Source organism: Opisthocomus hoazin, chromosome 10, assembly GCF_030867145.1.
Source record: "Opisthocomus hoazin isolate bOpiHoa1 chromosome 10, bOpiHoa1.hap1, whole genome shotgun sequence".
NCBI classification, from domain to species: Eukaryota; Metazoa; Chordata; class Aves; order Opisthocomiformes; family Opisthocomidae; genus Opisthocomus; species Opisthocomus hoazin.
The window spans coordinates 14,408,023-14,432,206 of NC_134423.1; the positions used below are offsets into that span (position 1 = coordinate 14,408,023).

At 59.2% G+C, this 24,184-nt stretch overlaps 1 protein-coding gene across 6 annotated transcripts; it reads left to right on the top strand.

The window, feature by feature from the left end:
* Positions 1-1,848: 1,848 nt before the first annotated feature.
* SHF (Src homology 2 domain containing F) lies at positions 1,849-23,950 on the top strand. 6 transcript variants are annotated; one of them, XM_075431706.1, is made up of 7 exons: positions 1,849-2,325; positions 9,588-9,717; positions 10,799-11,017; positions 12,524-12,661; positions 15,762-15,933; positions 16,272-16,391; positions 19,753-23,943. In XM_075431706.1, exons 1-7 carry the CDS (start codon positions 1,849-1,851, stop codon positions 19,937-19,939), a joined length of 1,443 nt encoding a protein of 480 aa, XP_075287821.1. In that variant the 3' UTR covers positions 19,940-23,943. The 6 variants fall into 6 exon arrangements, with proteins under 6 accessions (XP_075287821.1, XP_075287822.1, XP_075287824.1 ...); XM_075431707.1 differs by having other exon boundaries at positions 1,942-2,325; positions 16,245-16,391; positions 19,753-23,946; XM_075431709.1 differs by having other exon boundaries at positions 1,942-2,325; positions 16,250-16,391; positions 19,753-19,842.
* Positions 23,951-24,184: the final 234 nt, after the last annotated feature.

Genomic DNA, 24,184 nt, shown 5'->3' on the forward strand with positions numbered 1-24,184 from the left:
GGGTGGAAGTACTCTCAATCTCATGTGCCATCAGCCCTGCATCCTGCTTCCTTCCAAATGCCGGACAGACAGATTTATTGGGAACCTCTTTCTTTATTTTAATAACAATCTCATCATCCCCATCTGCCGGGATTGAGGTCTGCTGCTAGACCTCAAACACTGCCTTGTATTCACTCTGTTCCTGGCTGACACTTCTCCTCCTCCTGATGCCTTTTCCATCTTGCATTCCCTGTGCTCTGAAATTTCCAGTCTTGGCTTCTGGGTGCCATGGCTGTCTTCTCCCTAGGGAGGAAGGTCCCTCGATGTCTGGTTGGACCTGGGGGATCTAGCCAAGTTTCTTGGGCAGGAGCATGCAGCGTGTGCTTACTCAATAAATCAGCAAGTCTGGAACTCAGTGGGCTGACTGGGCACACGTTCGGCATGGGCTGTGCCAGGCTGGCACAGGAGGCTCAGCACTATCCCAGCTCTGCTGCTGCACAGGGGCTGGAAGGTCACCACGAGAAGCTTCTCTCTCCAGCCATCCTCTCCTCCCTGCAGCAGACACCCCAACAGCCACGTCCCAACATCTGTTCCCACAGTGGTGCAGGGGCCAGCTCATGGCTTGAGGACGGGCAGGACCACACTGCAGCATCTCTCCCCCTTCACTGCCTGCCTCTCTGCATGGCTTCACCTCTGCCGTTGTCCCGCTTTCAGAGGGGCCTCTGGCCCCCTTCCCTTTCGGGCACGGTTGACCATGGCCTTCGGGGCACCTGCGATCAGGGCCGAGAGCGGGTTTGGGTGAACGGTGTGTGCTTGGGAAGGGCTGTGGGGGATGCAGGGGGGCAGGTCTGGAGACAGGGCTGCGCGCAGCAGCTGCCGGGGGTCAGGAGGGCACGGGGAAGCAGTCGGCCCTGGGTGGTGGGTGAGCAGAGTTGCGGTGGCCTGTGGCCGGTGTGTGTGCAGGGGTGACAGAACACAATGTGCAAACCTGCCGCTCGCCTCTGTGATGGCCTCGGCCTCCGCTGCCACGCTCCAACACAGCGCTCTCCACCCCGCTCCCCCGCGCGCTCAGCCCCTCACCGGCAGCTCCATCCCCAGGGGATGTCCTCCAGCCCCGGCTGTCCCGGCCCTGCGTGCCCTGGGCTGCGGCCCCGCGCTCTTGCCCCGCCGTCCCCACACACCCGGCCTCCGCTCAGCCTTGTCTGCCGCGTCCCGCCGCGTTTCTCGCGGGGGTCCCTGGGGCCAGCCTGGTGCTTCGGCGACTCTCCCCGGGGTGATCTGCTCCGCGAGTGCTGCGCGGGTCTGGCCTCACCAGCACCTCCCGGGCAACCATCGAGGGACCCCGATCTCGTTAGCAGCCCCCCCGTGGCCCCTCTCCCGGAGCCACGGCGGGCGCCTTTCCGGCACCCCCAGCGCCGGGCTGCCCTCCAGGGGAGCGGCAGCACCTCAGCAGCCCGGCCCGGCCCCGGTCCGCGGGCTCCGGGCTGCGCAGCAGGAGGGACGGGGCGGCGCGCGCCGGCGAGGGGCCGGGGCCGCGGGGAGGCAGCCGAGAGTGCAGGGCGCTCGGCCCGGAGCGCCGGCGAGGGCCGGGCCGGGCGCGGCGGAAGGTGGGCCGGGCGGCGGGAGAGCGGCGCGGGCCCCGGGGGAGGCGGGCCGGGCCGGGCCGGGCCGGGGGGCGGGGGGGGCCGTGCCGTGCCGTGCCGCGCCGGGGGGGAGCGGGGCGGGCGGAGCGAGGCGCTGGGGGGAAGCCCCGCTCGGAGCAGCCGGCGCGGCGGCTCCGGCAGGTGGCACTGGCCGCCTCCCCCGGCCGCCTCCCCCGCTCCCCCCCCCGGCCCGGGCTCCGCCGCCGCGCTCAGTCCGCCAGCGCCGATGCTGCTGAGCGGAGCGGCGGCCGGCTCGGAGCGCGGCGGCGGCGGCGGCGGCGGGGCGGGAGCCGGGGCGGCCCCGCAGTGCGTGGGCACCATGGCCCGCTGGCTCCGCGAGCACCTGGGCTTCCGCAGCGCCAAGCCCGCTCCCCCCGCGCCGCCCAAGCCCGACTACCGCGCCGGGCCGCCGCCGCAGCCGCCCCCGCCGCCCGGGGGCGCCGCCGAGCCGCTGGCCGCCGCCCAGCCCGACATCCTGGCGGCCTACCGGCTGCAGAAGGAGCGCGACTTCGAGGACCCCTACAGCGGGGCGCCGCCGCCCGCCGCCCCCGAAGGGCCCCGGTACGTCTCGCCCAAGCACCGGCTCATCAAGGTGGAGGCGGTCGAGAAGGTGCCCGCCAGCCCCCCCCCGCCGCCGCCGCCCGCCGCCCCCGGCTCGCCCCCGGCCGGCCCCGAGCCGCCCGACGAGCCGCAGCCGCCGGAGGTGAGTGTCCCGCCGCGGTGGCCTCGGGGGGTGCGCTGGGTCGCCCCGCCGGGCCCTCGGCGCCCGCCGCAGGGAGCAGGGCCGGGAGCCCTGAGGCGGGCGGAACCGCTCCGGTTGCCCCGGCCGGGCTCCGCGGGCGCTGCCGCTCCGCGTCCCACCGCACGCCGGTCACACGTCAGCAGCGGCGGGGGCGGCCCCGGCCTCTCCTCCGGTTCCCGCGGGAGCAGCCGCGGTCCCCAGCGGGAAGCGCCGCTCGCCGGGCTGCCAGAGCGCGGGACCCGCCGGCGCCTTCTAGCTCCGCCGCCCGCCGCTGCTCTGCAGCCGAGCGCTCGCTGCGCTGCGGGGGCGACGACCTTCAGGCCCGGGAAGGCCCCGCGCAGCGCAGGACCGACCCCGGGGGCCTCCGGGGCCTCCCCCGCTGCGCGCCCGGCGGCGCCGCTCTGCCCCTGCCCGCCGCTCTGCCCTGCCCGTACCAGCGGAGTTGCCGGGCCGCTTTGTCAGCGAGCTTCAGCGCCGCTTTGTCTGCCGCCTCCCGGCCGGCTGCTCGGCGGGCGAGAGCGGAGCTGGGCGCTGCCGGGAGGGCGGCGAGAAACGCGGGGCTCCCCGAGGGTAGAGGGGCTCCGAGCGGCGCGGGGACCCCGCGGAGGGATAAACCGGCCGGGGCTGCGGCGGTCGGGGCCGGGCCTCTTGGCGGGGAGGCCGATGCAGGGACTGCGCAGAGAAAGGCAGGAGGGGTAATTAGCGCCTGCCAGCGCTGCCGCCTGCAAGACGGGGCTTGTCGAGCGAACTCGACGGGATGGCGGATCTGTCTGGCGGAGGGAACGGTGGGTGCGACGATCCCGTCCGTGTCTGGGCGGCACGACAGAATGAGCGCCAGGAAAAATCTGCTTGGGAGTTTTTTAAGCAGACAGTAAAACTTGTCGCTGGTGGATCGTGGAAGGTTGCTCGTCCTGACTAATCGCTTTTGGGAGGTCTCCAGAGGGGCCTGGCAGAAGCCCCCTTGTGAGCCAGGATCCTGTAAACTGGCCATTGCGGGCAGCGGAGGAGGAGGGCACCAGCAGCAGGGATCAGAGGTGCCACTGCGGTGAGGTGGTTTGCTGAGGCAGGCTGGATGGTTTTTCTTCTGGAGTGCGCGATGTGGGATCAGAGGGACCAGGAGTGGGTGGTCGTCGTAGGAAGGGCTCAGGCTGTGACGTGCAAAGGGCTGCAGGAAGCAGGGACTGCCGACAGGTACAGCCAGGGCTGTGCGAGCGTCCGAGGGCTGGGAAGAAGCTGGGAAGTTTAGAGAAAAGCCAAAAGCTGGGATACGTTTGGGGAAACCCTGCCAACAGCACTAGGCCGAAGAAGACCCTTCATCTTATCCAAGACAGACGGCGATTAGGTAATCTTGTGATCTCCTGTGTGCCTCTGTAGGAAGGAGGTTTCTAATTTTTCAGGGCTGCGGTATGCGATGGACATGGGCAGAGCTCCAGAGGCTGGGTGAAGCTGCAGATAAGGTGGGAATGTTTGATAGTGCATGCAGCTGTCCATTAAAATAGCTTCCCTGGAGGAGCCAGGGAGCACACGCCACGTGGAGCAGCTCTGCTGGGCTTCAGCGCCCTTTTTGGCTCCCATCTGCTGGCCTTGGTGTTGGGCTGAGCGGTGGGAGGGTTCCCTGGTTGCTGCAGGGTCGTGGTGGTTCTTTCTGGAGATGGTCCAGGAAGGTGGAGGTGCCTGCTGGGGGGTTGCTGATGCTTGTGGCCCTTGCCCTTGGTGACAATGTCAAGGTGTCCTGGAGCAGGAAAGGCACACCGGGGCCGGGATGGAGCCTCTGCTGAGCTCTTCAAGCCGATATGATGGTTGTGGCAGGGGGCTCAGTGCTCCCATGCTGAGGAAGAGGTGGTGGGCACCGTTCCCTCCCCACTGCGGGGACTGGGACTCCACAAGGTGCATGGGTGTGGGCCCTGAGTTGTGATGATGCTTCAGATGAAGGGAGAAGTGCAATTCTAGGTACAGGCAAGGCTGCTGGAGCAGAGAAGTTTTTCGCTAATGATTGACAGTGAAAAACACTCTGATAAACTGTGCAGCCCTTTCCAGCAGGGAGGGATGAGGATGGACAGAAGTGGAAGGAGCAGCCACCAGTTCGTGTTTGTGTGGTTTGGCCGAGGCCACGTGGTTTGTGGTACAGGCGCTGTGCTGAGGTTGGGGGACTGACCCTGTTCCCTGGGAGCCTTGTGCCTACTGCAGCTGTCCTGCCTGTTCTGGAGAACTGAAGATGGGGCAGGAACATCTTGGCAGTGGCATCCTTCCTACCTGGGCCACGCGATGCTTTGCCATCGTAGCGTAAGTCATTACATCTTCCTGACTTGCATGGGATCTGCAACATCTTGTGGGGATGTGCTTAGAGTGAGCTCTGCAGTGTCTCCTGCTCTGTTACAAATGCTTGCTGGATGTGGTGGGGACCAGCACAGATCCTTCTCCATCTGCTTGGTCTGGGCAGCCCTTTCCGTACAGCAGTGGACAACGGACTGGCCCTGCACAGCTCGCCTGAGCGAGGCAGATACCCTGGAGGTGTCTCTGCCGTGTCTGTATTAGGCGTGAGGAGCAATGCCACCAGGATGCAGTGGGGAGAGATGCGGTGAGGGACTGCGTGGGGATGCCTGCACCCAGGTCACAGCGTGCTTGGGGATGGGGTTGGGGATCTGCCTGGGGACACCTTTGTCTCATGCCTGCCAGGACCGGTTGCTGGCGTTTTTGCTGGGAGCGCAGGGTCGGTGCCGTGGGGTGTGGGAACGGCTGGCCAGGAAGCTCCTGGGTGTGTGCCTTTCCTGTGGAACCTCCCCAAACTGAGTCATCCCCAGCAATGCTGTGCTGTCTGTCCTGTGCTCCCCCCTCCCGTGCTGTGGGTGCAGCTGTGGGCTTCCCACCCAGCCCAGCCGTCACCCACAGGCTGTGGACCAGACCCTTCTTGGAAGGCCAACGCTCGGTTTGCTTTTGGGTTTGGCTTCAGCGTCCACCGAAAGCCAAGCTGCAAGATGTGTAAAACTGGGGAAATTTCGCACCTGACAGAGAGAACAAACTGAGTGAAATCCAGAAATCTTTTGGGGGGACCCCAAACACGCTTTATCTCCAGGGCAAGAAACTTGTTTATACAGTGAAGAATCTTCCCAGGTGTCCTCTGGGGACCTCTCTGTAGAGTGGAGCCCCTTGTTGCAGCAAAAGGTGGTGGCAGGTAGGACGTTTGTAGATGAGGTGAAGAGCCTCAGCTCTGCCTTGGGATCTCACTGTCTGATCTCAGAGAGCCACTGTCTGTTGCCCTCCCTGGTGGGCAGTCTAAGAATTGTTTTACTGCGAGAACCCAATGACGATCTGGTCCTTTGCTTTAATTTTCTTTTGATTTTCTTTTATTCTTACAGTTGGCATAAATAATAGAGTGAGACCAGCCTCAGTACTGCAGCAGAGATCTGCGTGTGCATTGTCACAGCAGATAAACATGTGAAAAACACTTGTGTACACAAGGAGGATGCGTGTCCAATTACCAGCAGTGCCCAGCTGCTCTCTGAAGGACTGGTCTGCTCTAAGAGCTGCCCTGGGATGGTGGATTTGCATGTCAGGCTTTTGCTTTGCATCTGAGTTATTTCAAACCTAGCAAAGCTTGTGCTGTGCATGAGCAGGCAATGCCTTGGTACCCAGCCATCTGAGTGGCGTGCTGGAATCGCCCGGGCGGTGAGAAGCTCCCTCTGCGACGTGGGAGGTGAGCGAAGCGTGGAAATGCCTGGCCTTTAACCGAACTGGGGGGTGGTCTGGGGCACCTCTGGGAGCTGCCCTGCCAGTGGCTGCAGCCACCTCCTGTGCTGGGGCTCCTAAAGCCCCACGTGGCTCAGAAAGTCCAGTGCTCGGATTAGGAAATGTCAGACATGCAGTTTCCTGGGCAACCTCAATTCGGCCTCACTTGCAGGGGCTTTAGGATGCAATCAGTAATAGCGTGATCGCCACCGTTTGCCCTCTAAGAGCCCTGCCCCATTCCTGGCACCGGCTGGAGCCCCCCAGTCCCTCCAGCCTCAGGGCTCATTTGCTTGGTTGTACATCCTGAGGTTGCAGAGCTCCTGGAGACATTTAGGAGTTGCCTTCCCAGCTTTTCCATGGCTCTCCACTGTAATATCTGACCATTTTAGAAAATGAATGGGTTTATGTTCTCAGCAGCACCTGGTGGGGAGACTTTGCTTCTACGAAGAGGCATCCTTGAGACAGTGGAGGAGTGAAGCCAGTGTGGCAAAACCCCAGCAAACCTAGGGAGCTCGGAGGCTGAAACCCCTGGTCTGAGCCATTTGCTCTGGGTCTGAGCTAAGCCCATGTCTCGTCTGTCTAATTGGTGCTGAGTGCCTCTGCAGCCCCCTGCAAGCAAAATACCCAGTTTTAGTGGTCTCAGCAGAGACATGTTAGGATTCTCCACCACCCTCTGCTTTCTAGACCTGGAGCTGGAGGCACCTGAGTGGGGGCCACTCTGTGAGCTTGCTGGAGCTTGTGTGTCCCTCACTGGGAAGCCAGACCCGAACACTGAGGCAATGCGGAGGGGGCATTCTGCTGGTTGGGAAGCGTGACGGCCACGTGCAGAGGAACCTCTCGGCTGCCGAGCTGCTGTGCTGGTGTGCTGTCTTGTGTGAAGCTGCTCTGTGTTTACAGGGTGAGAGAGGGAGGTTCCAGGACTGGCGCTAGCAGCAAGCTGGGTCTGTGTCTGTCTGGCAAAATGCATCTAGCACAGGGGGTTTGTGGCAGGTTTGAATGTGCGCAGGTTGAGCTCGGAGCAGGAAGAACGAGCAGGCAGTCCCTGTCTGAGCCCAGGAGGGTCAGCAAACCGCGTTTCACAGCCCTGCAGCATGCCTGGAGCCATGAGAGCTCTTTGCAGAGGATGAGCATCAGGCACGGCGCTGCCCATCTGCCCGCCTTGCGGGTGCCCGCATGTTGAGCCTCTGCATTTGTGTGTGCGGGGACGCCTGCCGTGTGCTCGTGCCTCCCCTGGCAGCAGCGCAGGTGCGAACGAGCTGTAGCTGGCACGGGGCTGCGCTCTGCAGATGTCGTTGCAGTGGAGTGAGAGCCTCTTTGCAGCTTTCTGAGGCCTGGGTGCAGCCCACGGGATCTCCTGGCCATTCAGAGCGGCAGCTGCTGGTCTGCCCTTGGCGTCTCACAGGCCGTGGGTGGGCAGCACACGCCTGCTGCAGGCTGAGCCCCTCTTTGCCTTGGAGAGGAAAAGCGTGTTTAGAAAACAGAGGGGCGTCCCGCAGCGAATTTGCAGTCGCTGTTGCTCATCTCCCCACCCCGTGGTTGTTAGGGTGGGTGTCAGCGACCAGGCAGCTGCAAAAGTCACCGACGACTTAGTGTTGCCCACCCCTGCGGTGGGGGGGTGTTTCGCTCCAGTGGTGGCAAGCAAAGGGCTGCAGCCCCCTGAGCTCAGCGTTGGCCCTTGGTGTCCCCGGTGCCCACGGGGGCTGAGCGATGCCACGTCTCCCTCGGGTGATGGAGGAGAGAGCAGATTTACTGTCTCCTGCTGCAAAGCCAGGGGCTGGCTGTTCCTGCAGCCGTGTCCTGGCTCGCTGGCGCCAGGCCCTGCCTGCAGAGCCAGCGGGAGGTTTTGCTCTTTCCCTCTCATCCGGCAGAGGCTGGCACCACGAGCAGCCATCTGTCCTGCCGCTGCCTCGCCGAGGGCTGAGAGCCTCTGCTTGCTCCCACGTCTGAACCCGCCTTGTCCTCGCCCGAGGTGACTACGAGTGCTGTGGCTGGCGAGGTTTGCTCCGGGGCGATGCTCTGCTGCTCGCCCATGCACTGGTACAGAGGGTCCGGACGTGGAGAGCTGCCCTGGCTCCCCAGTGCATCGGCCACCCGGGGAGCCCAGAGCCGGGGTGTTTGGGGGGAGATGGTGAGCCGTGTTCCTCCCGCAGCTTGGAGGGATGTGGAGGCCTGGGGCTGCGCGGAGGTGTTTACAGCTCCAGTTCCTGTTCCCTTTTCCTGCTGGGCTTTGCTGCTTGAGGCTATTGTCAGGCGTTTTGCACAGGAAGGAGGAAGAAGTGTTTTAAACCGATTGTGAGAGCCGGAGAGGAATGTGTGAGCGGCCCTGGTCTCCAGGGCTGGCCAGGAGCAGGGACAGCGTGGCAGTGAGGACAGAGCCTAGTGGGCTTAGGCAGCCGCCACACTGTGCTTGGGCTGTTTGGTCCTTGCTGTGGGAGCTCCGCATAGCTGGCAGTGTGTGGCAAAACCTGTCTCGCTGGATGGTCCTGCCTGGGGTTTGCAGCCTGGTGGGTGAACAGACCCCAGCAAAGACGTTTGGGTGCACTCAGACCCTGCTGGAATTATTGCCTGGCCCCATTTGGGGACCAGACTTCCGAGCTCAAGGTGGGATGTACAGCTCCGGGCTTGCCAGGGGCTGCGGCATCGTGCGAAGGGGTGCTCCGGCCAGGAAGCTGCTGAGGTGCCGGAGCAGGCGTGTGGCTCCAGCGCTGGAGGGGATCAAGCTCTGGGATATGCCCCATATCCTACTGCAGGATGGTCTGCTTTTCGCTAGTAAGGGCAAACCTCGGGCTTTTTGTGCTGTCCCAGTGACAGGGCACTTTAGAGGCTGCTGGTCCTGCTTCCCAGTGACTCCTGATTGCATGGAGGAGCCCTGTCTTGTGTTAGTTGGGATGCGTGTGGCGATGCTTCGGGGTCCTGGGAGGGAACGGAGGGGAAGCCATAGGCTGTTCTTAGCCCTGTTGTTAAGAAATGTCTTCAAACAAACCTGCAGGAGCCCTGGAAGATAACCAGTGAGTTCCCAGTCGTGCCAGTGCCAGCTGTCATCCCTGTGCTGGGATCCACGCCGCTTCTCTACCTCGGGCAAGGAAGCGTGGCTGCACGCAGGGAGAGCATCTGTGTGCTGTGCCGGGAGGCTGGCCCCGCTGGCAGCCCTGCGCTGCAGTCGGGGCCTTGCCGGGGTGTCTGCATGGGTGCTGGCAGAGCTGAGCCGATGGTAAGGGAGGGGGCCGGGCCACCTCCTGCTCTGCTTGGCTCCGTCCCAGCTTTCGGGACAAAGGCTGGAGCGTTTCCACAGCTGAGCGCCAGTGCCTGGAAAGCTGCTGACTGCCAGCACCTGCTCTGTGGGGCTGCCGTGGTGCGGGCTCCAGGTCCTGGCTGCTGCTCTGGCTGCTGCTAGCGGAGCTCATGGTGAGGTTTCAAGGGGCTTCAACTGGTCCCTGATCCCCCCCAGAACGGCAGGGAGTTACCCTAACCCTTCTCCTACCCTTCCCCTCTTCCAGCTGGCTGTCCTGGAGGACTACGCAGATCCCTTTGATGCGGCGCAGGTGGCTGGTAGCCAGGCAGGGCTGGAGAAGGTGACGGAGAACGATGGCTACATGGAGCCGTATGAAGCCCAGAAGATGATGGCTGGTAAGGTGGAAGGCTCCGTGCAAAGGCCACTCTTTGTGCCTCTGGTCCCTGCTGTGTGAATTTGGTGGCCACTGTACTCTGCTCCTTGCAGCTCGTGACAGCACTGGGTCCCCCAGACAAGGCGAACCTGGGCGATGGCTGTGGCGGTGCACAGCCGCTTTACAGGCAAATTTTCGCAGCTTTAGCTGTGTGCAGTTGGTTTGCTGTAGCCAGAGCACTCGCAAAGGCGACCCAAGCAATAAAGGCACCTCGATATTTCTCCCTGTGATGCTGCCTCCTGGGTCCATGGTGCCTGCTTGCCAGGCTGAGCCAGGAGAGACCTGACATTCGATGCGTCTGACAGAAAACTAAGATGGATGTGGGAGCTATTTAATTTGGTTAGGACTGGGCCAGAGCGTGCCGTTGTCTGCTGCAGCAGCAGGGTCCCCAGTGGGTTTGTTTATGGCTGGAAAGCAGGCGAGGTGAGAGCGCGCGCTCCTGAGGGCATCGCTCTTGCTGCTTGTGGTGCACCCAGGGTCGCCGTGCCCTTGCACGCCCCAGGCTCTGGCTCTGCTTTGCAGTGCCGTGGTTTCCTGGAGTGAGCGGTTTCTGGAAAGCTCATGCAACTTTTTGGACTAGACCGTTGCGTTTCTTGGAAAAATCAGAAAGCGGTGAAGAGGCTGCTTGCGTCTGTGAGAGAAACTTTTTTTTTTTGCTTTAGGGAAGGGCATTCTAGTAAACTAGCTGTGCTGGGTGTCCTGGGAAGACAACTGGCCTTGCTGCTTGCAGGGAATCAGGCTCTGGGAAGCTCTGTCTCCATGGACCCTGCTTTGCAGCGCTGCCTGAGAGGGGGGATGTTGCACTGTGGGGAGAGAAGGCATCTTGGTGCTGCGAATTGCTCAGGACCTCACTGCCCAGCAGCTCCTCCGCTGCTGGCAGGTGCTTGCTGGAGGTCTGGGGGGGGTCTCCTCCATCACTGATGCTCCCTACCCCATGTCACCCTCAGGTGAAATCGAGCCCTTTCATCTAACGGGGCTTTGGGAACTGTAGCCTGTCTGTGTTCAGCAAAAAGCTCACAGTCTTTTCCCTCTTCTGCGTCTAGAGATCCGCCAGAAGGGCTTACGGGAGGCTCCCGCCCGGCCGCTGCACCTCTACGACACTCCCTATGAGCCTGTGCTTGGAGGGATGGACACGGACAGTGACCGCCCGGCTTGCCCCAGGCCCAGGGAGTCCCGGCTGCCTGAGGACGACGAGCGGCCGCCAGAGGAGTATGACCAGCCCTGGGAGTGGAAGAAGGAGCGGATCTCCAAAGCCTTTGCAGGTGAGTGATGGGAGCGGCCGTACTGGATGGATAGGAGCCATAAAGCAACTGATGCCGCGCTGCATTTTGCAGCGGGGAAGCTGGCTCCTTCGGGTTCCTTCATCTTTTGGGGGTCAGTAGTGTTGGCCTCTGTGTTTCTGTGGCTCGGGGAGTGCTCGTGCACTTGCAGAGGCTGTTTCTTTTCAGCAGGGAGCCAGGCCGGGTGGAGTGGTGGATGGAGCTGCTTTGGCAGCCTGTCCAGGGCCCATCTCTTGTTGCCTCTTCCCTGCTTTGACTGATTACAGCCTCCAGTGCAAGTTAATCCCCCCTCAACCTCAAATTGCAGTGGAGAGGCTCAGCCCTGGGCTCAAGCAGATCCCTCCTTTCTCAGGGCAAGGAGGAGAGCTGGGCGCTTCCGCAGGAGCCTTTGGTCAGGTGATCGTCCAGCCCTATTTATCTGTACTGTGGGATCGATTGTGTTTGTGTTTGTTAACGAGGAAATCCATGCTGTGCATTAGTGCTGGCTCCTCTGCTGGTGCTGGCTAATTGCAACACTCTTATCTAGGATGCATTTTAATTGCAGCATTGTGCGTCTGCGCTGCAGCCGGTGCGCACAAGGCGCTCGAGCCGGCGGTGGTCGGCGCTGCGCAGGGATGCTGGCAGAGAGGCGTGGAGATTGGGGCTTGGGAGCGGTTCACCTTTCAGGTTGGGAGCTCTGTGAACTGGAGATGTGTGTGCTGGGCTCAGTGCCGCAGCGTCTACTCACGCCTGAGGTTGCACTTGTTCTGCTGGGACTTGGCTGGTTGTGGGACTGGTGCTTGTGGCATGCTGTGCTGAGGATTCAGCTTGTCGGGCTCCGTCGTGAAACACGGTATGCTGCCGGACTGGATTTGTGCTGAGGTGTCTGTGCTCTGGATCTGGGCAGATGGGCCACCTTGCTTGATGTCCCTGGGTGGAAATGTCATGTAGAGCAGGTCCTGCTGTGGCTCGCAGGGCATTTCTCCTCTCCTGCAATGCTGGAACCTCTCTGCTGGCCCGTTCCCCTTTCTGGGGGCCTGCGAGAACCCTGCTGATGGGCAACCGGTGCTGGCACGAGGCCGCAACCCACTGGTGCCTGGCAGGGGAACGTGGACCCTGTGGGGTGGCTGGGAAGTGCTGCGTCAAGACGGATACGCGGGCAGGACAGATGGCAGTAACCAGAGTCCCCCGGAGGGACAGATGCGTGGGATGGGAGAGATCGCAGGCTCCCCCTGACCCCAGAGAGGGCCAGCTGGGAAAGCCGGTGGAGAAGCAGGGTGTCTCCCCTGGGAATGTGCACCATGTCAGGCCTGTTCCTGCTTGGTTCAGGGGAGGGGACAAGATGGCCAGGCTGGCGTAGCGCTCACAGGAATTTTAGTCTTTGGGTCTTTCCCCCCACAACTGCTCTCCTTCTCCGTGGGCCTAGTGTTGCTGACGGTTTTTTCTAAGTCCTTTCTTTCTCTCTTTCTCTTTCTTTCTCTTTCCCACCCACCCCCGCCTCCCATCCAGTTGAAATCAAGGTCATTAAAGACCTGCCATGGCCACCGCCAGTGGGACAGCTCGACAGCGGTGAAAGCCCCCCGGACGGTGAGGCCGGTGCCTCCGTCCCTCCGCAGCATGGTCAGCCCAGCTACGAAGACGCTAACGGTGGGTCTTGCATGACAGCGGGGTGTCCGGGGGGGCTGCGGCCGGTGCTCGCTGTGACCCTGCCTCGCTGCCCCTCCATCAGCGCCAAGATGCTGCGACACCTCGGAACTTGCCTGGACCTGGCAGGGCTCTGCCTGCTGCCTGTGGGCACTGCCGGACATCCACCCTCCTCCTCCTCCTTCCCCCAGCTCCTCCTGGCCCGTTCAGCTGTCCTGCGCCAAGCACCAGACATTTGTCCTCACCTCTGCTGCATCTTCTCCAGCTCCATGATGTCTGTTTGCATGCAGCAGTCAAGCTGCACCAGGGGATTATTCAGTGGCAGGGTTACTACCTTCTCTTGTTGGCTCCTCTTTGCCTCCAAATTCCCAACGTTTGACAGCTGCTTTACGGTCTTCTCGACAACCGCTCTGAGCATTTAGCTCATGTTTTCTTGCGACTCTTTAATACCTAGGTCCCTTACAGGTATGATAGCAGCTAATTCAGATCCCACCGCTGAAGTTGGGGTTGACTTTTTTCCCCGTGCGCCTCGCTTCATCGTTAGCACTGCTCCATTTCCTCTGCTATCGTGTTACCTAGCTGCTCAGTGGCAGGAGGTCCCTCTGAATTCTTCACTCCCGTTTTTGCTATCCTGAACAGCTAAATCTCCCAGGTGCACTTTGTCATCTTAGGTTTGGCTTGTTGTGAAGCCTTCTTTGTGTGTGCTGAGCGGCAGAGCCCCCGTGTATATCCCCCTTGGACTCTGCTGGCAGTCTCGCTTACGAAAGCCAAATGTTGCTGCTTCGCTTTTAACCTGTTATTAATATTTTAAGGACGTTGCTCTTGTGCTGTGGTGGATTAGGGTTTTGCCAAGAGTGTTGGGTGGGGAGGTTTGTTGAAAGCCAACCAGGCTTTTAGGGTTGGGTTGCCACTCTTGTGGAGAACAGAGACAGATCTGCGAGACTTGACTTTTTCTCTGCAAAGCAGCGGTGTGCCCCGGCGTGCCGTGCCTGCCCGTGTGTCACTAGCGCTGCTCCCGGTAGACACTGCGATGTGCCAGGTGCAGATGTCTGATTTCCTTATCTGCAGTTACCCAGGTCCCTGCAGAGCTGCGTTAAAGAAAAAACAGTATGGCTTTTGCTGCCTCCCAGGTGGGTCTGAGCACGAGGCTGCACGTGGCGGCTGATCTCGCTGCCGATTGTAGGGGCACTCCGGAGCGATGCGGCTGCTCTGCCGGCGCCGGGTCGGGGTGCTGTCCCACACCCGAAGCAGGGATGCTACAGGCTGAGATCAGTCCCGAAAAAGAAAGGTCTTGGCAGGGGGAAACTTCCTGATCCTCTTCCTACAATGAATGCAGGTGTCAAGAAAAATTAATTTCTTTGCCATGCAGCCTCTTCCCCTGTCGTTTATTATCCCCGCAGTCACTCTGACATGCATCCCGCTCCTGATGAACACATCAGTGTGTCATTTTTCCTGGTTTTAGCAACACAGAATCTCTTTTTTTTCCTGACTTGCTTTGTTGTATTAAGTTTATCTTGCCAGAATTTTGCCTCATTTTCTATTTCCCCTGTCTGGGGGTGAGTTGAACTTCTTGAAGGATGTCTTCTTACTCCTAGAGGCTTGTTTTTAATATCCTGTTTAATCATGCACATGCCTCTGCCTCTCTCTGACAGGTGCAATGCATTTCTCAGCTTCTAACATGATGACTTTGTGCCGCCAGCAAACACTTTGGTGTTTTGATTGTCTGGCTTTTTAATGATTGCCCCAATTTTTTAAGGTGATGAGTTGAAACTGAAGCCTAGATGCTATGTACAAAGGTGAGCCTGGCCAGTGAAAAGCCAGGACCACTGCAGAGACAGGGCTTGTCAAACCTCAATGCCGGGCACCTCCTCCCTGAGCTCCTTCTCAGGGGGGTTTAAGCCATGCTAAGCTGCAGAGGATTTTGGCTGGGTTTCCTTTTGGCTGCCTTCCTCTCTTCTGGGTGTTGGGGGGGGGGGGGTCGGGGGGGGGTGCAGGGCTGGGGACCTGCTTGCCTGCTTAGGGCCCAGACAAGGTGTCCCTCAAATAGCCACCTTAGAGGATGACCTGCTAGAGAGAAAAACATCCCTCTCTGGGTATTTTGTTGCCTGTGCCCCACAGCAGAATGCCCTCAGCATTGCCCTGCTTTTGCCTCCCCCTCCAGCAGCCGGGGAGCATGGGGAGGGCGAAGGTGCCCAGCCCGGGACATCCCGCTTGTCCTGGGAGCTGCAGCACCCGGGCTCAGCCACCTCCGAGGCGACCGTGCCTCAGTGGCATCAGCCACCGGCAGCCCCGCGTCGAGGCAGCTCTGCCCGATCGATAAGCAATTTGTGTAAGGGGGCTTGCGATGCAGGGGAGCAATAATGAACTCTCTGGAGGAGGGAGAAACAATATTGTTAATGCTGAAATAATCCCGCACGGAAATAACAGTCGGCGGGAGCCTGGATCCCCGGGGCACGTCTCGGTTCATCCCCTGCCACTCACCGGGCTGCCGTGCTTTGTCTGTGCACGGGGGACAGTGGCTGGGCTGGTGCTGGGCAGGCGTCTGCATCGGGGAGGTACCTGGCAGTCAAAATGTCCCCTTCCCACCTCAGGGAATTACTTTTTTCACCCCAGGAGGTTTACTTGTGCCAGCAGAAATGTGTCCATTGTTTCCAAACTGACTGCTCCCTTTAGCTCCATCTACCCTATCCTCTTTTTTTTAAATTTAATTTTAAAATTTTTTTCAAGATGGGAGAGTCTCTCCTTACCGCTTGTCACTTAACTCTATGCAGCAACCGCTGAATCTCTGGCTGCATTAGCAAAACCTCTCTGAGCTTTTGAAACCTCCCTGGAAAATCTTCCCAGGGGCTTGGGCGCTGCAAGGACTCCAGTTCTGGCATGGTGGGCACCCAGCCTTGTCTGCCCTGGGGCACTGCAGTGAGCAGCAATCCAAGAGCTGCCCTGCCCTTGCTTAGAGCAGGGGCACAGGGCAGCGTGAGGGGACCCAGCACGAAGTGACGTGGTTCTGTCTCTTTCTGCGGGCTCCCCCCACGGGGGGGAAAGCTGGGAGCCCAGCCTGTCCGCCTGTCCCCGCCGCCGGCTGTGACACGTGTGTGTTTTGCAGGTCCATCGGAGGGGCTGGGGTACGGCCGCACCTCGCCCTGCAGGGAGGAGAAGGCCAGGGCTTCCCTTAGGCATGGCTCCAGCAGCCTCAAGAGCACGAAGACGCTGATTGCCGAGCCTGGGCCCTTCATCGGGGAGAGGATTGACCCTGCCCTGCCCCTGGAGAGCCAGTGGTGAGTCCTGCCTGCCCTGAGTGGCTGCCTGAGGAGCCCCGGGGCAGACCTCCTTCATCCTTTCTTCCCTGGCCCCGCATTTCTGCCCGCTTGTCTCTGCCACCCATCTCGCAGTTGTGGTGTCTGCGTGTGCCCTCTGCACCCCCATGAGCTGCTCAGTGGAAGCCCAGCCCCTTGTCCCCCAACCCCAGCGGTGCCACCCACATCCCTCTCCCTGAACGTGGGCTGCTGTCCCCGGCGAGGTGCCGGGATGCTGGCACTGCTGCTGCCCCGGGGCAGAGTCCTTCCCGGGGTGTCCACTCTCTGCCTAGCACAGCGGGTCCCTCTCCCACCTCCAGCTGGTACCACGGGGCCATCAGCCGGACGGACGCGGAGACGCTGCTGAGGCTGTGCAAGGAGGCCAGCTACTTGGTGCGCAACAGCGAGACCAGCAAGAATGACTTCTCCCTCTCCTTGAAGTGAGTGAGCCTGGACGGGGCTGGGAGGGTGGCTGGACCCATGGCAGAGGCGACCTGGTGCCGTGGGTGACCACTTGCTGGTGGGCGCTCCACGCAAATGTGTGCCTGTGCCGATGGGGTAACTCTGAGATGACCACAGGGTGGTCAGAAATGGCTGGAATATGAAGACTCTGCTTCCCTGCGGTGTGGCACAGGCTTCTGGTTTGGTGTCTGTGAAAGTATCTCTCAGGAAGGCTTGTAGATCTGGAGGCACGTTGCTCTTCCATTGGCAGTGCTAGTGATCCCTCAGCTGAATAAGAGGATGTGCCTCACTGCTCACTCGAATGTGAGTGGTTACAGCTCCCAGCTCTGGCCTCTTGTTACCCCCTTTTTTTGTAGCTTTGTTTCATGGGAAAATAAAGTTTGTGTGATCCCACTGTTAATGGAAACGTAAGTACCCATCCCTGCCTCCTCAGCCCACATAACCGCTGAAGCCCTCACTCAGCCGTGCTGTAGAGAGGGCATTACGCTGCTTGGTTTCCCAGCAGGGAAAACTTGCCCCCACAGCACGGCTTGGTTTCTGTTTGGGTTTGGGGGGGGGATCTTTGCACCCTCCCAAAGTTTTCCAGATTCCCTTAGTGCCAAAACTGCATGAAGCATTGCCGCACGTGTCCTGCTAGGGAGAAGCTGCCCATAGCTCTTCATCCAGCTCTTTCAGGAATCTTGGGACAGCCTGAACCCACAAAATCAAAGCTGTTACTGTCCTGAAGATGATGATGGATTAGCAAATACCTTCTTGCCCTCCTGCTGGATGAGTAGATTAGCTCTGTTCCTGGCAGATGTGAAAAAAGTATTTATTGAGCACTTCAGTCGTCTCTGTCCACCAACAGGCCACGTATCCCTATGCTTTTCTCAATGTACTTTTAAGTTTCCCCAGTGGTCTCTGAACCTGCATTGCTGCCTGGTGGCTTCAGCCTCTCTCGTTTATTTCCCAGGGATACAATTGTGCATTAGATTGCTCCATCTCTCTCTGTTTTTTATGCTTTTTTTTGCTGCCTTCAACACCAAGCCAGGGCAGATCTTTAGCTGAAAATATTCTTTCTTCCTTCTGCAATTGTAGCTTTTAGATCAGACAACGAGCCTTTCCAGAAAAACTCCCTCATTTCCTTTTTTTGTCAGAATTTTTACTGATGTTTTGATTTTCTCAGTACTTTTTCCTTGCCCTGGTTTGCGAGCAATTTTGAAACAACAGCTTCTGCTGGTTGATGAGCCATATTCGAGGCTGCAACAGGTCCTCTCAGCCATCACCTCATGGGTGGAATTAGCCAGCATGTGTTGGAGAGCCTAGGAGGTGGCACTGGGGTTGTGGATGGGGCTTCCTCCCGTGCCAGCATGGGTGTCCCTTTTCATCACCTCTCTGTGAACCAGTCACCCATTTCTTAGGGGTTTTTTCCTTAATTCTTACTGCGCATCCTTAGCCTCATGGCAAATATGGCCAAATCCTCTTCTCAAACAGCATGTGTAGCTGGGACATGGCCTTGCCAGCACTGTGCCACCTCCCTGGAGGAGACTGCAGCCCATCCAGGAGCTGCTTGGGCATTGCCTGTCCAAGGTGCCTCTCTTGCAAAGAGCCCGCAGCCTCAGGAACGTGGTTTTTACTCTGTTGCCTTTCTCTATAGAGCCTTTTCAAGGAAAATCCCCTGGGATGCTTTTTATATAGCTGTAAGCTGGCTGTCTGCATCTCTCTCTATTTTTTCTTGAACTTTTTTTTTTTTTCCCCTTTGAAGAAGGAGGTGAAGCCAAGGAGATGATCTGAAAGAGAGCTCTGGTGCTGACCTAAAGCCCTTTTGTGCTGCTTTCAAGGCAAATATACACCAAAGAGAACAGCAGGATGGGCTGTATCCATAGCGTGTCAGGTAGCAGGAAGGATTTAACCCTGATGTGACAGTCCTGGCTGGTCCAGGTTAGGGGGCCCCATGTTGCCTGTTGCGGGCAGATTTGTAGTGTCGTTGCCTCAAGCGCTCCGGGAATGAGCCCCTCCTGGCTCGTGCCTCTGTGACAGTGTCTGAGGCCACGCTGCAAAGGTTTGGGTCCTTCCTCACATCTGTAAGGTGCTTGGCAGGAGCAGTACCTGCCTCTTGTCCTCGTTGTGGCCCCGCTGCTGCCTGTGAGGCTCTCTGGTTTGCAGCCTGCCTGGGGGACCCCTGGGGAGGTGCCCGAGGGAGCAGGCTGCAAACCAGACAGCTTCACAGACAGCAGCTGTGGGCAGCTGTGTGTGTTAGCGGTGTGACCACGTATATGCGTGTGTAGGATGAATCCGTGCACCTTCCTGAGGTGCCATGCACGGTGCAGCCCCCGCAGCTCTGCCCTGCGCCCTGCCACTGGGACACAGGATGCAGCTGGCTGTCGCTTCTCGTTGTCCCCTGACAGGGGGCTGTGGATCCCCCCTGCCCTCCCTTGGGGCAGCCAGCTTCTTGCTTCTCGGCGCTAAATGGATTGCAGACCCATTCTGCTAATGCAGCCGGGCTGTCGATTACAGGTACCATCTCCAGCCGGGGGGATGGGACTGCCCTGCGCAGCACTGGAAGCGGCTCAGCATTGCTGATGAGGTCCTGTCTGCTTTTAAGTCATCAATATTTTGCCATAATGTGCATTCCAGACGCTGCAGACAGGCTGTGGCTCTCCTCGGAGACGCAAATTAATAGCAACAGGGCCATTAGCCCGTCACTTGGAATCAGTGCTTGTGGCAGGATCTGCCTGCGCAGCCTCGCGTGGCTCGGTGCCCGTGCTGTGCCGGGAAATGGCCTCGCTACGCTGAGTGGGTTTTATGGAACCCGCAGTGTTGGTGGGGGGGTGCACAATGGGCTGCGGGCCAAAGGAGAAAATCCTGCTTTGCCACGGTGAGGCTGGGGATATGTGAGCTGAAGTCCTCCTGTGCGAGCCAGGTGGTTGCAGAAGGGGCTTTGCCACGTGTGAGGGGTGAAAGCCGCTGCCCCTACGTCATCCTGCAGCGAGATCCCCCCAGCCCCTGCTGCTGCTCCTGCCCAGGCTGTGCCTTCGCTTTCCTGCCTGTGTGCACCCACCCCAGCCTCGGGCACCGTCCTCATCCGCGGATGGACCCCTTACACCCCGCTGCATGGCTGTGTTCCCTGGGGGACACACAGTGCAGCGTGGCCAGCCGTGTCCCTCCCTTGTGCTGTGGGCTTTGTCTGGAGTTGGCTGAGAGCGGGGTGGTACGGGCAGGGCCATGGCTGGGGACAGGAGACACCAGCGTCCTGCCCCGCAGCTATAGGGGCAGGCTGCCTGTCTCGGGGTGGGCAGAAGCTGACGGGAGGCCGGGGGCAGCTGCACCCCCTAACCCTGCCTCGATCTCTCCTTGCAGGAGCAGCCAGGGCTTCATGCACATGAAACTGTCTCGGACCCAAGAGAACAAGTACGTGCTGGGTCAGCACAGCCCGCCCTTCGACAGCGTGCCCGAGATCATTCATCACTACGCCAGCCGCAAGCTGCCCATCAAGGGGGCTGAGCACATGTCCTTGCTTTACCCGGTGGCTATCCGTACCCTATAGTCCTTACCCGCCGCGAGCCAGGCTTGAGGCCGGGTGCACCCGAAACTGGCCCATCCACGGGGCCGAGCGCCGCCGTGCCAAGGACGGGCTCCGGACCAGCAGCCCGCGAGCGGCTCGCTGAGCACGGCCAGCGCCGTTGGGGATTGCCGCAGCCGGACCCCTCGTCCTGCTCTCCCAGGGGGCTCCTGCGCACCGGTTTGCCTGCTGGGATGGTGCCGGGGGACCCCCACACCTGAGGAGCTGAGCAGAGCTTGCCAGCTGCCCACTGCCCTTGCCTGCCTCTGGGCAGAGCTTGGGACGCAAGGACTGGAGCTGGGCCCTTCGAGAGGCCTGGAGGGGGGGTGATGTGTGGGAAAAGGGGGAGCGATCATCCATTAATAGGCCCGAAGTACCTCCGTGAGGGTGCCTGGCTCTGCCCATGGGAGGCAAAATGTCTGTGCCCGCAGGCAAAGAGGCTGGCGGGGGGCGAGCAGGGGCCTGCCTGGGGCTAGCAAGGCACGGGGGGGGGGCCAGGCCAGCAGTTGCCCCCACCCACATGGGTGCTCGATACTCGCTGCCATCCTTTGCCAAATGTAAATAGTGACCGGTCTTGGCCGCGCGTGCAGCACCACTGCCTAATAAAGCGGTGCATGGTCACCTCCTGCTCTGTGGGGACCGCATGCCCACGTCCCAACACCTCGAGTGGGGGATCGGTCTGGCAAAATGGTGGGGAGGGGGATTTTATTACACAAAAGCTCTGAGCGAATTGATTTTTCCTTCGCTCTTGCATACACTGAGACCCGTGTGCCCAAGCGGTCCAGCCAGCTCCCTTGTCTGAGACACAGGGGACAAAGGATGCCGGTGGTCCCGTCCTCGCTATGTCTTTGGGACCCTCTGTGGGCAGCATAGAGCTGATTTTGGACTTGCCTGTTGTTCCCTGCAGAAAGCGTTGCTCTTTGGGACCTTTTGCCTCCATGTTTTCCTTCATCCCTCGTAAGTCTTAGGTAAAAGTCCTGAATTTCACAGATCTCCTGTTCTCCTCCTCTGAGTATTTAGTGGCTCCAGTTCTGCTCTTTGTCTTCCCCACACTGTCTTGGGGCCAGCTTGCTCCTTCATCTGGCTGAGGCTACATCTGGTGCTCTGTAGCATTTAACGCATACCTTGCCTTCTAACCTTGTTTCTGGTGTTGCTCGCTACTGTACTCACGCATGCACATTTCCTCCATCCATGCTTCAGACTAAGCTCGAGCTCAATGTTACTCCCCTGCAGCGTGTTCCCTTTCCCCTCCACTCCCCGGGTGGTCCCACTGTGCTCAGCAGAGGGGATGGCAGTGGCAAATTCACTGCTGAACCAGCAAAACCTTTTGTGTCAGTGGAGCAGAGCGCTTGGGGCGTTGGTGGATGTGTTATCGGAGGCTTGATGAAGGCTTTGTGAAAAAGCATCATCGTCCAGGATGGAGCTGGTCCTGCAGGTTTGCTGGGGGGGACGGAGGTGATCGCTTGGACTGTGGGGACCTTGTGTGGGTGAGTGCTGCAGCCATGGCTGGAACCCTGCTCTACCATCTGGGGCTCTGGATTTTTCCAGACTCAATCTGTAGCTGGGGGATTGCTGTCCTGGCTGTTCATAACTAACAGCTCTGAGCTGCTGTGGGGACCATCGGGCACAGCCAGTGTGGTCCCTGAGTGCACGCTGCAAGTTGGGAGCCTGAAGAAACAGTGTTGGTTTGTTCCAGGATGCCTCAGCCTCTGCCGCTCCTTAAAAGGCAGCAGTTTGAGCTCATCGGGCACCCGGTGTCTCCTTACAGTCCTGCTTGGCTGCTGGCAGCTCCCCATCTGCCTCTCTCCATCCCAGGGAGGCATCTTGTCCAGCAGGGACGGAGGCGATTCCAGCTGGAGGGCTTTTCTCCTGGCACTGCCACACCAAAGCCTGCAGAAAGGGCTGGAGACGCAGAAATCTGCAGCGATGCTCTTGGGATGCCCCTGCCGCATTTAAAATGTTTCAGGGGCCCTTAGCAGCCCTGCTGTGGCTGTGCAGTCAGAAAACAAAGGCACGGGAAAGATCCCTGTGTATCGTATTGTGGTTTTCTTTTCTTGAGAAACGGTGGCAGGGAGCAAACAGCCTGGCAGCCCACGCTGACTGTACCAGTGAGCTTGCAGCCTTGTGGTGAGACCCTAACCAAGCAGCCTGGCTCCATCTCAGGGGCATCCGTGCTGAGCACTAATGGGTGTGAGACCTGTGTGCATCACACCAGCTCCTCAGAAACAGAGGTGGACCAGCAGGACTGCTCTGGAGCTGGGCTTTATGTCCAGGTGCTTCAGCAACTGTCAGTCCTCCCTGTGGCAATTACATCCCTCCTCAGCCCTCTCTTCTCCAGGCTAAAGAAGCCCAACTCCTTAAGCATCTCCTTCTATGTATGACATGTTCTCCAGCCCTGACCATCCTAGTGACCCTCTGCAGAACTCTCTCCTTGTACTTGGCGTCCAAAACTGGACACAGTATCTAGATGTGACCTCACCAATGCCAAATAAAGGGAAATAACTACTTCCTTTGACATGCTGGCTACACTTGTATGATAACTTGATTTGGAAGGGACCTCAGGAGGTCTCTAGTCCACCCTCCTGCTCCAAGCAGTGTTAGTGTTTGGGACCAGAGTCAAGAAGGGCTTTATTTGGAGAAAAGCAGAACTGCCCTAAGCCCAGCTAGGTTTTTTTCCCTTCTTCACAGCATTACCAGGAGGGACTGGACCCCAGGGGTGAAGAGGGCTGCAAATTCACTGCAACCTGAGGCCAATGCCTCCAGCCCAGCGGAGCCTCCAGCTCCTCGTGGGCTCTTGTGGTGGAGGAGGTCCAACAAGAAAGATGTAAGAGCAGGTTGCAGGATGCAGAGCCATGGTAAAGAGCCAGCCCACAGCTTGACGTCGGGTCACGGGATGGACGTAATCTCAAATGGGGCAGATCCAAAGAGGTCCTGGGTCGTGTTTCAACCTGGAGAGGTCTTATTTTGGGATTCCCACAAAAGGTGTAAGGCTCTGGGTCTGGCTGGTGCATTGCATCCTCTGTGATGGGAGATGATCAGGAACTCCCCAGAAAATTTAGATTGAATCTCTCTTGCAAGGGTATTTTAGTGCTACCTTTTAGAATCATAGAATGGTTAGGGTTGGAAAGGACCTTATAGATCATCTAGTTCCAACCTCCCTGCCATGGGCAGGGACACCTTCCACTAGACCAGGTTCCTCAAAGACCCATCCAGCCTGGCCTTGAATGCTTCCAGGGCAGGGGCATCCACAACTTCTCTGGGCAACTTCTTTCAGTGTCTCACCACCCTCGTAGTAAAGATTTTCTTTCTTATATCTAATCTAAATCTACTGCCTTTCAGTTTGAAGCCATTACCCTTTGTCCTGTCACTACATGCAATACGTGTAAACAGTCCCTCTCCAGCTCTCTTGCAGACCCCTTCAGGTACTGCAAGGCTGCTGTAAGGTCTCCCCGCAGCCTTCTTCTCCAGGCTGAACAGTCCCAACTCCCTCAGCCTTTCCTTACAGCAGAGGGGTTCCAGCCCTCGGATCATTTTTGTGGCCTCCTCTGGTCCCGCTCCAACAGGTCCATGTCTTTCCTCTGCTGAGGGCTCCAGATCTGGATGCAGTACTCCAGGTGGGGTCTCATGAGAGCGGAGTAAAGAGGCAGAATCATCTCCCTTGACCCCCTGGCCATGCTGTTTTTGATGCAGCCCAGGATGCGGTTGGCCTTCTGTGCTGCGAGTGCACACTGCTGGGTCATGTTGAGCTTCTCATCAACCAGCATGCCCAAGTCCTTCACCTCAGGGCTGCTCTCAATCCATTCTGCGCCCGGCCTGTGTTTGTGCTTGGGATTGCCCCTACCTGTGTGCAGGACCTTGTTCAACCACTTGTTCAACCTCATGATGTTTGCACAGGCCCACCTCTCAAGCCTGTCAAGGTCCCTCGGGATGGCATCCCTTCCCTCCAGCATGTCGACTGCACCACTCAGCTTGATGTCATTGGCAAACTTGCTGTCCTGTGACTGAAATGAGTGTTGTTTGGAAATAAGGGGGGGGGGGGGGGGCATGTGACAGTGCTAGAGAGGTGACAGGGATCCCCATTCATGAGAATGCTAATCCCCAGGGCAGACAAGGGCCTCAGCAACCTGATGTGGCTTTGAGGTTAACCCCATTGGGAGCATGAACGTTGACCAGAGCCCTTTGTCTGTAGCAATTCCCAATCCATTTGTCCTGTCAATCCCCTGTGTCGTC

What these genes read in the sequence shown, in the direction of transcription:
- SHF (XM_075431706.1), top strand. Translation starts at nt 1,849, where the DNA reads ATGCTGCTGAGCGGAGCGGCGGCCGGCTCGGAGCGCGGCGGCGGCGGC. An exon ending in AGCCCAGAAGATGATGGCTG is followed by an intron (nt 9,718 to 10,798) that starts GTAAGGTGGAAG and finishes TTCTGCGTCTAG; the next exon opens with AGATCCGCCAGAAGGGCTTA. An exon ending in GATCTCCAAAGCCTTTGCAG is followed by an intron (nt 11,018 to 12,523) that starts GTGAGTGATGGG and finishes CCTCCCATCCAG; the next exon opens with TTGAAATCAAGGTCATTAAA.